The 12,766-nt window shown below is 47.3% G+C and overlaps 1 protein-coding gene across 1 annotated transcript; it reads left to right on the top strand.

Moving 5' to 3' along the window:
* Positions 1 to 7,988: 7,988 nt before the first annotated feature.
* On the top strand, positions 7,989 to 8,552 carry LOC138942492 (uncharacterized). Its single transcript, XM_070312729.1, has one exon. The coding sequence runs from the start codon at positions 7,989 to 7,991 to the stop codon at positions 8,550 to 8,552; it is 564 nt and encodes a 187-aa protein (XP_070168830.1).
* The last annotated feature ends 4,214 nt before the right edge of the window (positions 8,553 to 12,766 follow it).

Below are 12,766 nucleotides of genomic sequence, written 5' to 3'. Positions count from 1 at the left end.
TGTGAGACGCCCTGTATATATATACATATAAGTAGGATAGTATGGCCGGTTTTGGCTCAGTTTTGCGTGAGTGTGAGAGAGAGGGTATCGTTGGGGAGGAAGAGAGTGAGATAGTTTCGGAGCAGTTTGTAGGCGCCCGCGGGATGGAGAGCGGGCTGGGCGGGTGCATGGGGGGGTAAGTAGGGTGAGAGGGGAAGCGCGGCCGAGGGGAAGCGGTGGGTACGAGTCGCCGAGAGCGCTCGAGAGATGGCGCTCGGGGGGTGGCGGTTCCTCCCGATTCGCGACTTTGACGCGACTCGCGCTTCTAGCGCGCGATCCGCCGTCGCGATTCTTTAGGGGGGCGCGCCGCTTCTAGCGCGCGATCCGCGAGCGGGCGGCGGGCGCCCGGCGTCGAGGGGGCGGGGGATCGTCGGTGGGCGGTCGAGCGGACGGAGGGGCGTCCCTCGTCGCTCTCCTCTTCTCGAGGCGCGCGTTAGCGCGAGCGCGCTTGTCGCTTTAGCGAGATGGCGAATCTTCGAAAGGTCGTGAAATAAAGAGATATCGTCGTTCTAGCGAAAGAGGAGAGGTGTTTTTATTGTTTTCTTTTACAAATTTTTTAATATATTAATAATACGATGATACGAGTACGCGAGTGAGCGTATCACGATTCTCCGAAGAGCAGAGCTTGCAGTTCGCAATCGATTATATCGTTGCGGTCGAAGTTATCGCTCTCGCGTATCATCGCGGGAATAAGCGCCTTATCGCGAGCGCCTGCCGCGATGTCGAGGAAACAAGTTAGCTTGTTGTCCACGCGTGCGGTTAAACTGCTTAAAGATGCAACGATGCGGTTGACGCAAAGTTCCAGATTTAATATATTTACGATGGTGCTCTTTGATATGGCTAGGCGAATTTTAGGCGTTTCGAGACGAAGTATTCGGAGATTGTTGAGTTTGCCGAATCGTAGCGTCAACTGTCCGATGTGTATTGGCGTCGGGCGCGCCTCGTCGCGCTCGTCGGAGCGAAAGTGCGACAGAAGCGCGGGTCGTAGATCGAGCAGTTCCTTCCACGTATCCGGCGTTAGCGAGATCTCTTTGCCGTGACAATCTCCGAAGACGATTTCTACGAAAGAGGGTCGGCTGACGTTAACGCTAATTTCCAGATGTTTATATGCGGTTTTGGTCAATGGATAGCGTCTTCCTAAGATTCTGAGCGGTCGCGCGACCGAGACGTCCGCGTCGTGTCTTGGCGTTCGATCGCGATCTCGTCTAAAAAATAGATATGAGCGATGAGAGAAACGGTGTTAGCGAATTATTAGTTCGAATAAATGTTCGATAGTCTTACCTATTGTCCATTTTAGCTTTTTTAGCGTATTCCGCGCTATCTTCGCGGTCTCGTTCGGTTAGTCTCGATCGATCGTCGAATGAGTGTTGCTGCTGCGGTTGTCCCCCCATTGTCGCGTACATCGTCGCTCGTTTTTTCTCGTTCTTTCTCGTTTGTTCTTTTTCGCGCGTTAGCTTCGGTGTTCTCCGTCAATAATGAAGCGCTTAATGGATGGACGGTCTTTATGTATATAAAGGGGTGTCTATCTACGCGAGTATTCGCGTAGAGATCGCTTCTTCCCCTTTCGCGCGTTTCCTCTTATATATTCTATTTTTAAAAAATAACGGTAGGGTCGCTCTAGTCGTTCTCATCGTCGATTCTCTCTTTCTCGATCGTATCGCTGAGACGATAGACGCGACTAAGGAGATCGCGCAATTGCCTTAGCAGTCCATCCGTAGGACACTCGATGCCGAGCGCGTGTAGATCGAAAGGACCCGCCGAGGTTACGGTATTTGTAAATTCGTTGAAGGCGTAGAACTGACGTTTGGCGAAGAAATATAGATTACCATCGATGTATCGGAAGGCCGACGTTATCGCGGACGGAATTCCGGGAAATATATCTTTTAATGGAGCGTGTCTAATGACTATCATGTGACACTCGTCGATTTCCGCGACTTTATCATCGTCGTATATAGCGTAGGTTCGTCCCGTGTGCGTATTTATCGCTGCGTTGATTTTAATGTTTCGGGGAAGTCCGATATCGTGGAGATATCTCGGCCAGCCCGATTTTAGTTTAAGACTGGGATATTCCGCGAGGTAGATCGAATCGTTCGCGAATAGCGCGAGATCGCCCGAGGGTCTTCGATACGCGGATAGACGCGTAAAATTCGCCGGTAGAAACATCGCGTAATCCGTGAGCGTCATGGGTCTACCGTAACGCTTTTCGGTCATGTCGACCGACCATATGTTGCGGCGATTAGCTATATATAATCGATGATTCATTATTAGCGCGGAGTCCACGCGTCGTAATGCGCAGAGATCCGCGCGCGCTGGGTCGGTCGGCGCGACGCTCGTCGTCGCGGGCGCCGCGGTGGTCGCGGTAGTCGCCGTTGGATAGTTTCCGTCGTCGTGAGATCCGTACAGATTCTGCATAGCGAGAATGTCTTCTATGCTCAGCTTAACTGGAAATTGATTCTCGATGTCGGGTATATATGGGAACATTATAGAGTCATTGCGCATACTATGCTGTAGACCCAATGCGTGGCCGATCTCGTGCGTTAGCGTTTGTAGCAAGTGATGCGTGTCGGGAGGATTTTTGTTTAGATACACGTGCCACGGTTCGGAATCGTCGACGTATATCTCCGATGTGAAGTCGGTTGTTCCAGAGGGAAAAAATGCGTGAGCTAGGGCTCCTCCCGGACCGTCGAAGGCTGCCGGGCAAATACCGACGTTTCGACGATTCGCGTAAGTGTGCGCGCCCGTTCGATACGATATTAATATATCGGGGTGTAACGGGTCGCGTGCGAAAGTTAGCGATGAGTTCGCCGCCCATAACGCGAACGCCGTTTCGGCCGTTCGCGAGATTTCCTCGCTAGCCATCTGAAAATTCCATGCGAGACGCGTCTTCGGCCATTTTCGCGCGATCGGGCTATACGCGCGATCGGGAATATCTGCGAGACCGCATCGCGGTTTACGCATAAGGTGAAGCGTAACGGCGTTTAACGCGCCGTTTCCCGATAATTGATAATATTCTTGAAACAGCGATAGTGCGCGACGCAGAGATGTCGCGTTATCGGACGACAGTGATTCTCCATCGTCTTTTAGAAAACCGTAACGCGCAGAAAACGAAGCGCCTCGATTCTTTCCGAGTCGAAGGGCGCGGCGACCGTCGTAGCGACGAGCATCATCGCTAGAGTGAGAACCGTCCTCGTATTAGTCATCGCGCGAAGCGGGGAAGACGCGATAAACTGTTGAGAGACGCCGAGCGCGATTGATTCGCGCGTTCCGCGAGACGTCTATTTTTATCGGCGACGAATAATGTGGGTGGGTAGGGAGAGGGAGAGGGAAATGCGTTTCTTTCGACGTCGAGCGTTTGGAATGCGCGTTATCTAGCGGACGCGCTCGAGTTCCTCTTTTGTTTTTTCTATTTTATTGTTCATTTGTCCTCTAAGAAGGACATTCGATGAGCGATTAAAGATATCCCTTCCAACGATACGCGTTATCTAACGGATGTTTTCTGTTATTTCTGTTTTATTATTCGTTTGTCCTCTAAGAAGGACATTCGATGAGCGATTAAAGATATCCCTTTCAACGATGCGCGTTATCTAACGGATGTTTTCTGTTATTTCTATTTTATTATTCGTTTGTCTCCTAAGAAGGATACTCGATGAGCAATTAGAGATATCTCTTTCCGGTAATGATAAATTAGAGATATCTCCTTCCGGTAACGATAAATTAGAGATACCCTTTAGATACCCCCTAGATACTTCTTTCCGGTAATGATGATCTCATTGTTCGCAGAGTATTCGGAATGCGCATTATCTAACGGATGTTTTTTGTTATTTCTATTTTTATGATTCATTTGTCCTCTAAAAAGGACACTCGATGAGCGAGTAGAGATACCTCCCTTCCGGCAACGGAGCGGTCGCGGAAGGAAAATGCGGCGCGATCGATAAATTGTACCGCAACATCCCGCGCGTCGATCTTTATAAAACGCGAGATCGTTTCGAGAAGCGTTAAAGTATTCTCGCTCGCGAGATAACGAAGCGCGAAACGACGGAACGTGAAGTGACGAGAATTAAAATCGGTCGTGAACTGTTCGATATGGAACGAATCGAACAGATAATTAACGCGGCCGATTATATTAATGTAAACGGAGACTTAATCGCGATAAAGTCTTATGTTTTGGGAGATCTCGCCACGGATTTGCGTGTGGAAGCGCAAGGTGTTATTGAAAATAGTCCGGATTCGTTTAGACTCGCCTTTCAGTTAAACGAAGACGTAGATATTGCGCGTTTAATGTAAGTATCTAATTGAAATTATAATAAATTATAATAAATTATAATAAATTATAATAAATTATAATAAATTATAATAAATTATAATAAATTATAATAAATTATAATAAATTATAATAAATATTTTTAATAATTTTTACTTTTACTAATTTTTACTAATTTTTACTTTTACTAATTTTTACTAATTTTTACTAATTTTTACTTTTGTATTTTAGACAAGAAATAGAGAACTGTATAAGAACAGCGCGAGAATCGCTCTACGATTTAATAACTAGAACGAAGACTATGCTCGCACAAGCGCAAAGCGTTCATAGCGCATTGCGCGACGCTCGTCGACGCGGCGAGCGCGATTTCGCCGTTCCCGAGGTTAGGCGAGTCGTCGCATTACCGATCAACGAGGAGTCCGAATCGCGACCGATCGGCGAGCTCGAATTGCGATCGATGGAGGACGAGGCCGAACCGGCGACGGTCGACGAGGGTAAATCTCGGGCGAATGTACGATTGGCGAACTATGAGCCCGAATCGCAATCGTTCGACACGGAGTAATTTTATGCGTTAATAAAGCGCATTTGTAAGATATAATTTTTATGAATAAATGCTATATGTTAAGCGAAACGTTAATTTTTTACGCTCTTCTTTCCTTCTTCCGCATCCTCTCGTTTTCGCGCTTCTCGTAATAACCATCTGTGTCCGCATTAAGTATAGTATATTTAAATAGTATATTTAAATAGTATATTTAAATAGTATATTTAAATAGATTTAAAATCTCTATAATTAAGTTTGTTACGCGACCGCGATAAAGGATGCGACCGCGATAAAGGAAAAACGCGGTTTGTTCGTATAACGTGTATTTTGCAACAGTATAATATATTCATGATTAAACTTATAGATTATATAATTGACTCAATACAGTATAATTATATATAAAGTTTAAAATATATAATTAATTTGATACATTATATATAACTTAAATTTATAGATTATATACAATAATATACAATAATGTAATATAATTTATAATATAATTTATAATTTATAATTTATCATATAATTTATAATATAATTTATAATATAATTTATAATATAATTTATAATATAATTTATAATATAATTATAATTTATAATATTATAATATAAAATCAATCGCGCATATTGCGCAAACGATCGCGCCGCTCGAACCACCAATCGTGCAGTTTGCAAGCGTTTTCTAACGCGCAATTTTTCACGTGATATCCGCAACGAAAGGCCCGCGAAGCGTTCAGAGTCTCCAGACGTTCGATGTCTTCGTAATCGGCGTCAATAGTCTCGACGGAAACGGCTATGTCGCGATCGTCGGCGACGTTTCCTAAGATCTCAATCAACCACTTCTTCTTCTCGTGACCTTTGACATAGATCTGCACCGTCGAATCGGGGCTAGATCCTCGACATATGGCATCTCGAACGAGTTTTTTCATCGACTCGTAATTCGTGTGTCCATCGTTCCACTTTAGCTGGTGATGATTCGATATCAGCCAACACGCTCGCGATTTTTCTGCTCTCGTGAGCAGATCCCACGACATCGGCGAGCGAAAGATGTGATGCGTCAATTCTACACCATTTCTTAATACGGCTACTTCTTTCGCGACAAATTTTTCGTTAACTACGAAACCTTGAAGATCGACAAAGATCGGTGCGTCCATCGTCGTTGTTAGCGATACTCGAAGTGTTTCTTTCTAGATTTTTCTAAGCGTTTTATTCTTTCTCTATATTTTTTCGAGTATCGTTGCGCTTACACGATTCTGCGCACGACGTTAGTGAGCGGATTGTATTCTACCACTCGATCGTGAATAATAAGACAGTAAGCTGTGGTGTTAGAGGGGATGTTTTCCTTGCAGTCGAACTCTATGCGAACGTCCACAGTGGCGCTTTTAATCGACTCGTTCTGACGAGAACAGTCGATGACTACGAGTGGGCCGTGAGTTAAAAATTTATTTAGATTTAAGAGCGTTTCGTCGTTTTCGCATCCGTAGTACGTTTTTCGAAATTTCGAATACATATCGTATAACACGATTTTATGTTTATCGAATTTTATGTTATAACGGCGACTTTATGTTTATCGAAATCTAGATTCATGTCGTCGTAAGGATAAAAATCGGAATTAAGATACAGTTTGACATTAGTTAGTTTGCAATCATCGAATAAAGAAGGCTCCTCGGACAGAACGTTCTTCTTTCCAGATTGTAGCGCGAAGATAACGTATCGCGGTTTCTCGAGTTGTGTCGCCGCTTTGACGGCCCACGAGTGTTTGGTCGTGCTCTGTAGAAGCGGAAACTCGTAGAGATCCCATGAGCGAAAAGCGACGCTCAAGTATCGTCCACTATCTAATGTGCGCAATAATCTTAATTTATTAACATCATTCAATACTATATGAGGCATTCGTCATTGTATTTTTAACAAAACGATTTTAGGTTCTTGCGTTTCGCGCGATATAACGCAATTGTTATCGTTGCGCGCTCGTATTAAAATAAGCTCGTGTCGCGCGTTGATCACAACGCGCTTGTAATCTTCGCAAAAACCTAATAGCACGTTAAGAGGTACGCAAAAGCACCAGACGCCAGCACCAGCGGCCTTGGGGCCGTATTAACGCAGTACTTTGAGGAAGGGGAGCGCGTAATCGCATATGCGAGCCGAACATTAAATAGCGCCGAGCGAAACTATAGTGCTACCGAGCTGGAATGCCTAGCGGTCGTATGGGGCATCCGGCGCATGAAGGGCTACCTCGAGGGGTACTCCTTCACCGTACTGACCGACCATCAGTCTTTAAAATGGCTGCAGCGCCTGGAGGCTCCCACCGGGCGCCTCGCCCGGTGGCTGTTCGAGCTTCAACAGTACGACCTCGAAGCAAAATACCGCAAGGGCACGCTCAACCGCGTAGCCGACGCCCGGTCACGACAGCCCGAGCTTTGCGCCGCGACCGCCCGCCGATGTCGGTGGTACCGACGAATATTCGCGGAAGTCGAACGCGAGCCGGCCAGCCGACCAGACTACAGGATCACCGAGGGGAAGCTGTTCCGGCATATCCTGCACACCTTGGATTTCAAGGAGACCGCGGCGGAAGATCAATGGAAGGAGTGCGTACCCGAGGAGCAACGACACACGGTGCTACAGAATGGGCATGACGCACCAACATCCGGACACCTGGGCATAGCCAAGACCATCGCGCGCATCGCCGAACATTACTATTGGCCAGGGATGTTCCGAGCCATTGCCGGATATGTGCGGACCTGTGAAACCTGCCAAAGACACAAAGTGGCCCAGCAACAACCGGCCGGGAAGCTCCACGCCACCGACGTACAACGATCCTGGGAGCAGGTCACCACCGACCTCGTAGGGCCACTGACACGATCACGCCAGGGCCACACGTGGCTCTACGTGATGCAGGACCGGTTTTCAAAGTGGGTAGAACTGACACCGCTACGCCAAGCCACCGCCAGAGCCGTCACGAGGGCCATCACCTAGCGGGTAATACTCCGACACGGCCGGCCAGAATCCATCCTGTCGGATAATGGCACACAGTTTACCTCGAGAGAATTTGCCGAACGACTACGAGCATTCAACATCCAGCATAAGACCGCACCAGCCTATGCACCGCACTGCAACCCCGTGGAAAGGACCAACCGGACGATCAAAACGATGATCAGCGAATTCGTCGATAAAGACCACCGGGATTGGGACGAACATCTGCCCGCATTCCAGTTCGCCTTTAATACCGCCGTCCACGACGACACCGTGTATACACCGGCCTATATAAATCACGGGCGAGAGCTCGTACCGCCGTACCGCATCACACCAGCCACCGAGAGAACCTCGCCAGATACCACGCGAGAACGGCTGGACGACGCGTATAAGATCGTCCGGATCCGACTGGCGAGAGCTTTTCAACAACAAGAGAAGCACTATAATCTCCGGCGCCGAGAATGGAGACCGCACATCGGCGAATGGGTGTGGAAAAAGGACCACCCGCTGTCGAAAAAAGCCGACAGTTTCAACGCGAAACTCGCGCCAAAATACATCGGGCCGCTCGAAGTTCGCCGAATCATCTCGCCGGAAATCGTCGATCTAAGGAGCAAGCGAGGGAAGTGGTATAGGCATATACACATCCAAGATCTCAAAGTCGCAAAAACAAAAACAGACAGCGACAACAACAACTCGGCAGACGAAGACGACGATACCCCCACTACCGCCGGGGCAGAATAAACTTCCGAAAGCATCCTCGCCGCGATCAACGAGCTCCTGGGCGAACCAGAGCTCTAAGCTCAACCGCCGCCGCCGAACACCAGCCGAATCGGCGACGGAATACCGCCGACGACCGACCGGCAACCAACCGGCCCAGCCGACCGACCATCCGGCCGGCCACCGAAAGACGGAACGCTGATCCAGCGCTCCGACCGCATCAACCGGAGGAAAATGGAGCAGCTGATGCAGGCTCCGCCACCGCTGCCTGCCCGCTCGCGGCAACCAGCGAGCGCTCCGGCCCGCAAACAACCGCGGGAAGCCGAGGAGACCGAGACCGGCAAGGACCAGCCGCGCCTCCTGATGCCGACCGGCCCGCTACCACCGCCACCGATCCGGGTCCAGGTGGAACCCGGCATCATCTTTGACGTGCCCCATTTCGCCGTACACGTAGCCCGAAAATACAAAATCCGATCACCGCAGGGGCACTGGGTGATGCGTTTCGCAAAGGACGGGCAACTCCGTTACCGCCACCGCTTAAATTAGACCAGCGAGCGAGAACACGCCGAACACCGCGCAAACAGAACCGCTATGCCTCTAATTTCAGGCATACTAGACCGGAGGGGTGATGTAACGATGCATCCCTCCACCGTTACCCGGCCGTCGATCCGCCGGAAGTCCGCCGCCCGACAAACACCGGTCGGGCATAAGGCGGAGGCGCCGAGCGCCCATTTTTAAAGATCTATAAGATGTTCGAATTTATAACCGCCGTCAAGACGCGTTGTTTACCGGGAATCGTCGCCGCGCTCGGGTAACCGTACCGACCGTTCCCGAAACCACCCGAGTCGCGCGCGACGGTTCAACTTGAAACAATATGCCTTAAAACAATCAGGCATATTACGCACGCGCACCCGCCGGAAAAAGCGGTATAAATAAGAGCCAATTTTCCATATCGAGACCAGATCTTTCGCAACCGCCAGAGTCAGTACGACGCCTGGAACCCAGAACGATCCTGAAAACACGCTCAAAGAGAGAGAAAACGGGGTTGGGAGTACCCAGCCTCCGCCGAGAGTTTGCGTCATCTCTAAGAGCGATCCTTTAAAATCTCTGCAACCGAGGAACACGAAGTTGGGCGTACTCAGCCTCCGTCGGGAGTTCTCGACACTTCACACGCATCCGTCCACCTACGTGCAACGGCGATCATCCAGTGGTAGGGAGTTCCCTGACATTGACGGGTGTTCCCGTCGGCCGTTGCACTCCTGCATTCTACGGGAAAATCATCCCGACGAAACAATACCGCGATATCCGCGAACTCGCAGTAATTCCGCGACCGCCATTACCGCGATCGGACTCGCCATTAATACGGCGCGCTAAGTCCCGCTCCAGGGGGAGGATCTAACCCGGCCGCGACATCGATCGACGCAATCGGATCGATACCGACACGTCTAAGGACCGCCCACCGACCCGACCGAAATTACCGCCCGGTAGTTAGCGGCCTCTGCCGAAATCCAGATCCGCGCACGTAATCGATAATCGTATCGAATCGCTGAAAGCGCGCTCCGACACACACACACCCCGTGCATTGTAATTCGTATGCAGCGCGACCGGCACGACCAAACCGCTAGACAAGCCCAACACTCACGCATACACGAATGCGTTTTGTCACCTGCACGTCATCTTTCGCCTCGCCCATATATTTTCAACACATTGTAAATATCTCGCGTTCGCACACGCACTCGCTCGCTTATCATTTCACTCACATACAAGCGCACACACACCGACACACACAACAGTTATACACACACTCACTCTGTATACACACATACTTACACGCAATAAATTATATTTTACCTAACGCATCTATCGTTCGTCTCTCGATACCCTTTCACGAGCCCCGGATTCCGACCGAGTTATCCACGACCGCCTCGCGAAAGCGGTTTATTACATGTTTAATACTTCGATAAGCCGTATATTATGTTCTTTTAAACTTGCTCCGTATATGACTATGTCGTCCAAATAAACTAGACATTTGATTCTTTGTAGCCCAGTCAGCACAGAGTTCATGAACCGCTGGAATGTGGCTGGCGCGTTCTTTAATCCGAACGGCATTCTATTGAATTCGTAATGCCCGTACGGTGTAGAAAACGCTGTCTTGCATTTATCGTTTTCGGCCACGGGTATCTGGTGATAACCTGACGCTAAATCTAAGATGGTAAAGTATTTTGCATTTCTCTGTTGGTCTAGTATGTCCGTTATATTAGGTAATGGGAAGGAATCGCCTATTGTTAAATCGTTTAACTTTCGAAAATCTACGACTATTCGTAGTTTTTGTTTACCTGACGCATCGGTCTTCTTAGGGACCACTAGCAATGGAGCATTCCATTGGCTGGTACTTGGTCTAATGATTTTGTCTCTCAGCATGCCTTTTACTTGCTGATTTACTTCTTGTTTATGTTTTTCTGGTAAGCGATATGGGCGTATATTTACGGGTGCACTGTTGGCTTGAACCGTAATTTCATGTGTGATAGTAGGAGTATAAGTGAGTGCATCTCCTTATAACATATGTCGCTAAAACCTTCGCAAATTTCTAGCAGTGTTTTTTTCTCTTCTTGATTTAGGTGTTAGGTATTGTATACGCAGTAAATTTTTTATTTGTTCGCGACGGGAAAGCGTTGTAACCTCTTGTTGTTTTTGAATATTGCATTTTTGAGCCGCTGTATTTTTTATTTCTTGGACTGTTACGCATGGAGTTGGTAGTTTAATATTGTATATTTTTCGGTAGTGTTTATAACACTTATTAGGCAGGAAAATTCTTCTGGCTTTACTAGGCATTAGCCAATAAAGACTCCAGGCTGTTTCCTCAGCCCGTATTATGCCTACTTTATTTGAGTCGGTAGTAGCTTGAATAATTGTCTCGCTACGCGGTATTAAAGTTAATGCTCGGTACGGATATAATTTTAATATCTGCTAGCTGTATCTGCTTCTTATTATAATCGCACGTTACCTTGTGTTTTTGTAGAAAGTCTACTCCTAGGATTCTTTCATAATCAATTGGGACGTCGTCTTTCACGATATAAATTGAGTGCCGTATTTTTCGGTTCTTCAGGATTATCGTTGCCTTGATTTTTTCTATTGTATTCATTTTGTGTCCTGTAACTCCAGTGAGTGCCATTTGCTCCTCGTAAATCATGGTTTCTCCTTTTAGATTTCTTAACTTTATTAATGTAATCGTTGCTCCTGTGTCAAATAGTAGGTTTAATTTCCCTTTTTTAACTTCCTGGATGAGAAGAGTTACTAGATCTAATCCAGTTTTTGTTTGCGGTTTTCCTGTTACTTGCGATATTTGATACTCGAGGGCTGATCTCGGCTGTCTTGTATTCTCTTCGTCTTCTTCTTCATCCTCGTTTTGCGTTGTATTTTTTCTTCGTTGCCTATTCGTTTTATTACGATGTTGTGGCTTTTTATCTTCGTTTGATTTCGTCCGGTTAGATTGTACTATCCCAGGGCGTCCGCGTAGACTCCAGCATTCATCTCGGCCATGACCTGATTTTTTGCAGTAGATGCAGTGTTTTTCGAATGTATTTATTCTCGATTGCTCCTGTGGCTTCGGCAAGGAGAATCGGTTTGAATATCTGCTTGTTCGGCATTCTCGTCCGTGATGTCCTAGTTTTTCACATTTAATGCATTGTAATACTTTATTTCGCGCTGCTTGTATGAAATTGTATGATCGGGCTTATGCCGCAATGCATGTTCTAATGGACCCTTGACTTTCTCTTCCGCATTGGCTCCAGCGATTGCTTCTTGAAGCGTTGAGTAATGCTGTGCTCGTACTACCAATTTGATATCCTCGTGGATTTGGGAATTTTGCAGAGCTTGCTGTTGTATAGTTTCACGTATAATGCGTTTTCGTTCGCTGCGGTAATCTTGGCCTTCGATCATGGATTCATATAATTCCATGGCCAAATTGTCGGCGCGCAGCCCCTATGCTCTGGCGCTCTCACCGGCTTTTTGTTTTAAGGAGTTAAACTCGATTTGCAAGTGAGTGATGCTCTTCTTGCTTAAATAGCAGATTTCGAGTTCTCTTTTAAACTGTCCGAAACTGTTTATATTTCGCGTTTCAAAGTCTACCATAGCTTTTCCCTTTAGCTTTGTGCAAAGTATTGCTTCTAATAATGTTCTTTTATCTGCGGGATTAATATTTTTTATCGCGTATGAACATGCGCTTAAAAATTTCTTAA

This window comes from Polyergus mexicanus, unplaced genomic scaffold (assembly GCF_030449975.1).
Source record: "Polyergus mexicanus isolate NDT 795.1 unplaced genomic scaffold, iyPolMexi1.0 SCAF_22, whole genome shotgun sequence".
In the NCBI taxonomy this organism is placed as follows: Eukaryota; Metazoa; Arthropoda; class Insecta; order Hymenoptera; family Formicidae; genus Polyergus; species Polyergus mexicanus.
The sequence above is the reverse complement of the archived record's forward strand: the minus strand, read 5'-3'. Positions and strand labels throughout refer to the sequence as shown.

What these genes read in the sequence shown, in the direction of transcription:
- LOC138942492 (XM_070312729.1), top strand. Translation starts at nt 7,989, where the DNA reads ATGATCAGCGAATTCGTCGATAAAGACCACCGGGATTGGGACGAACAT.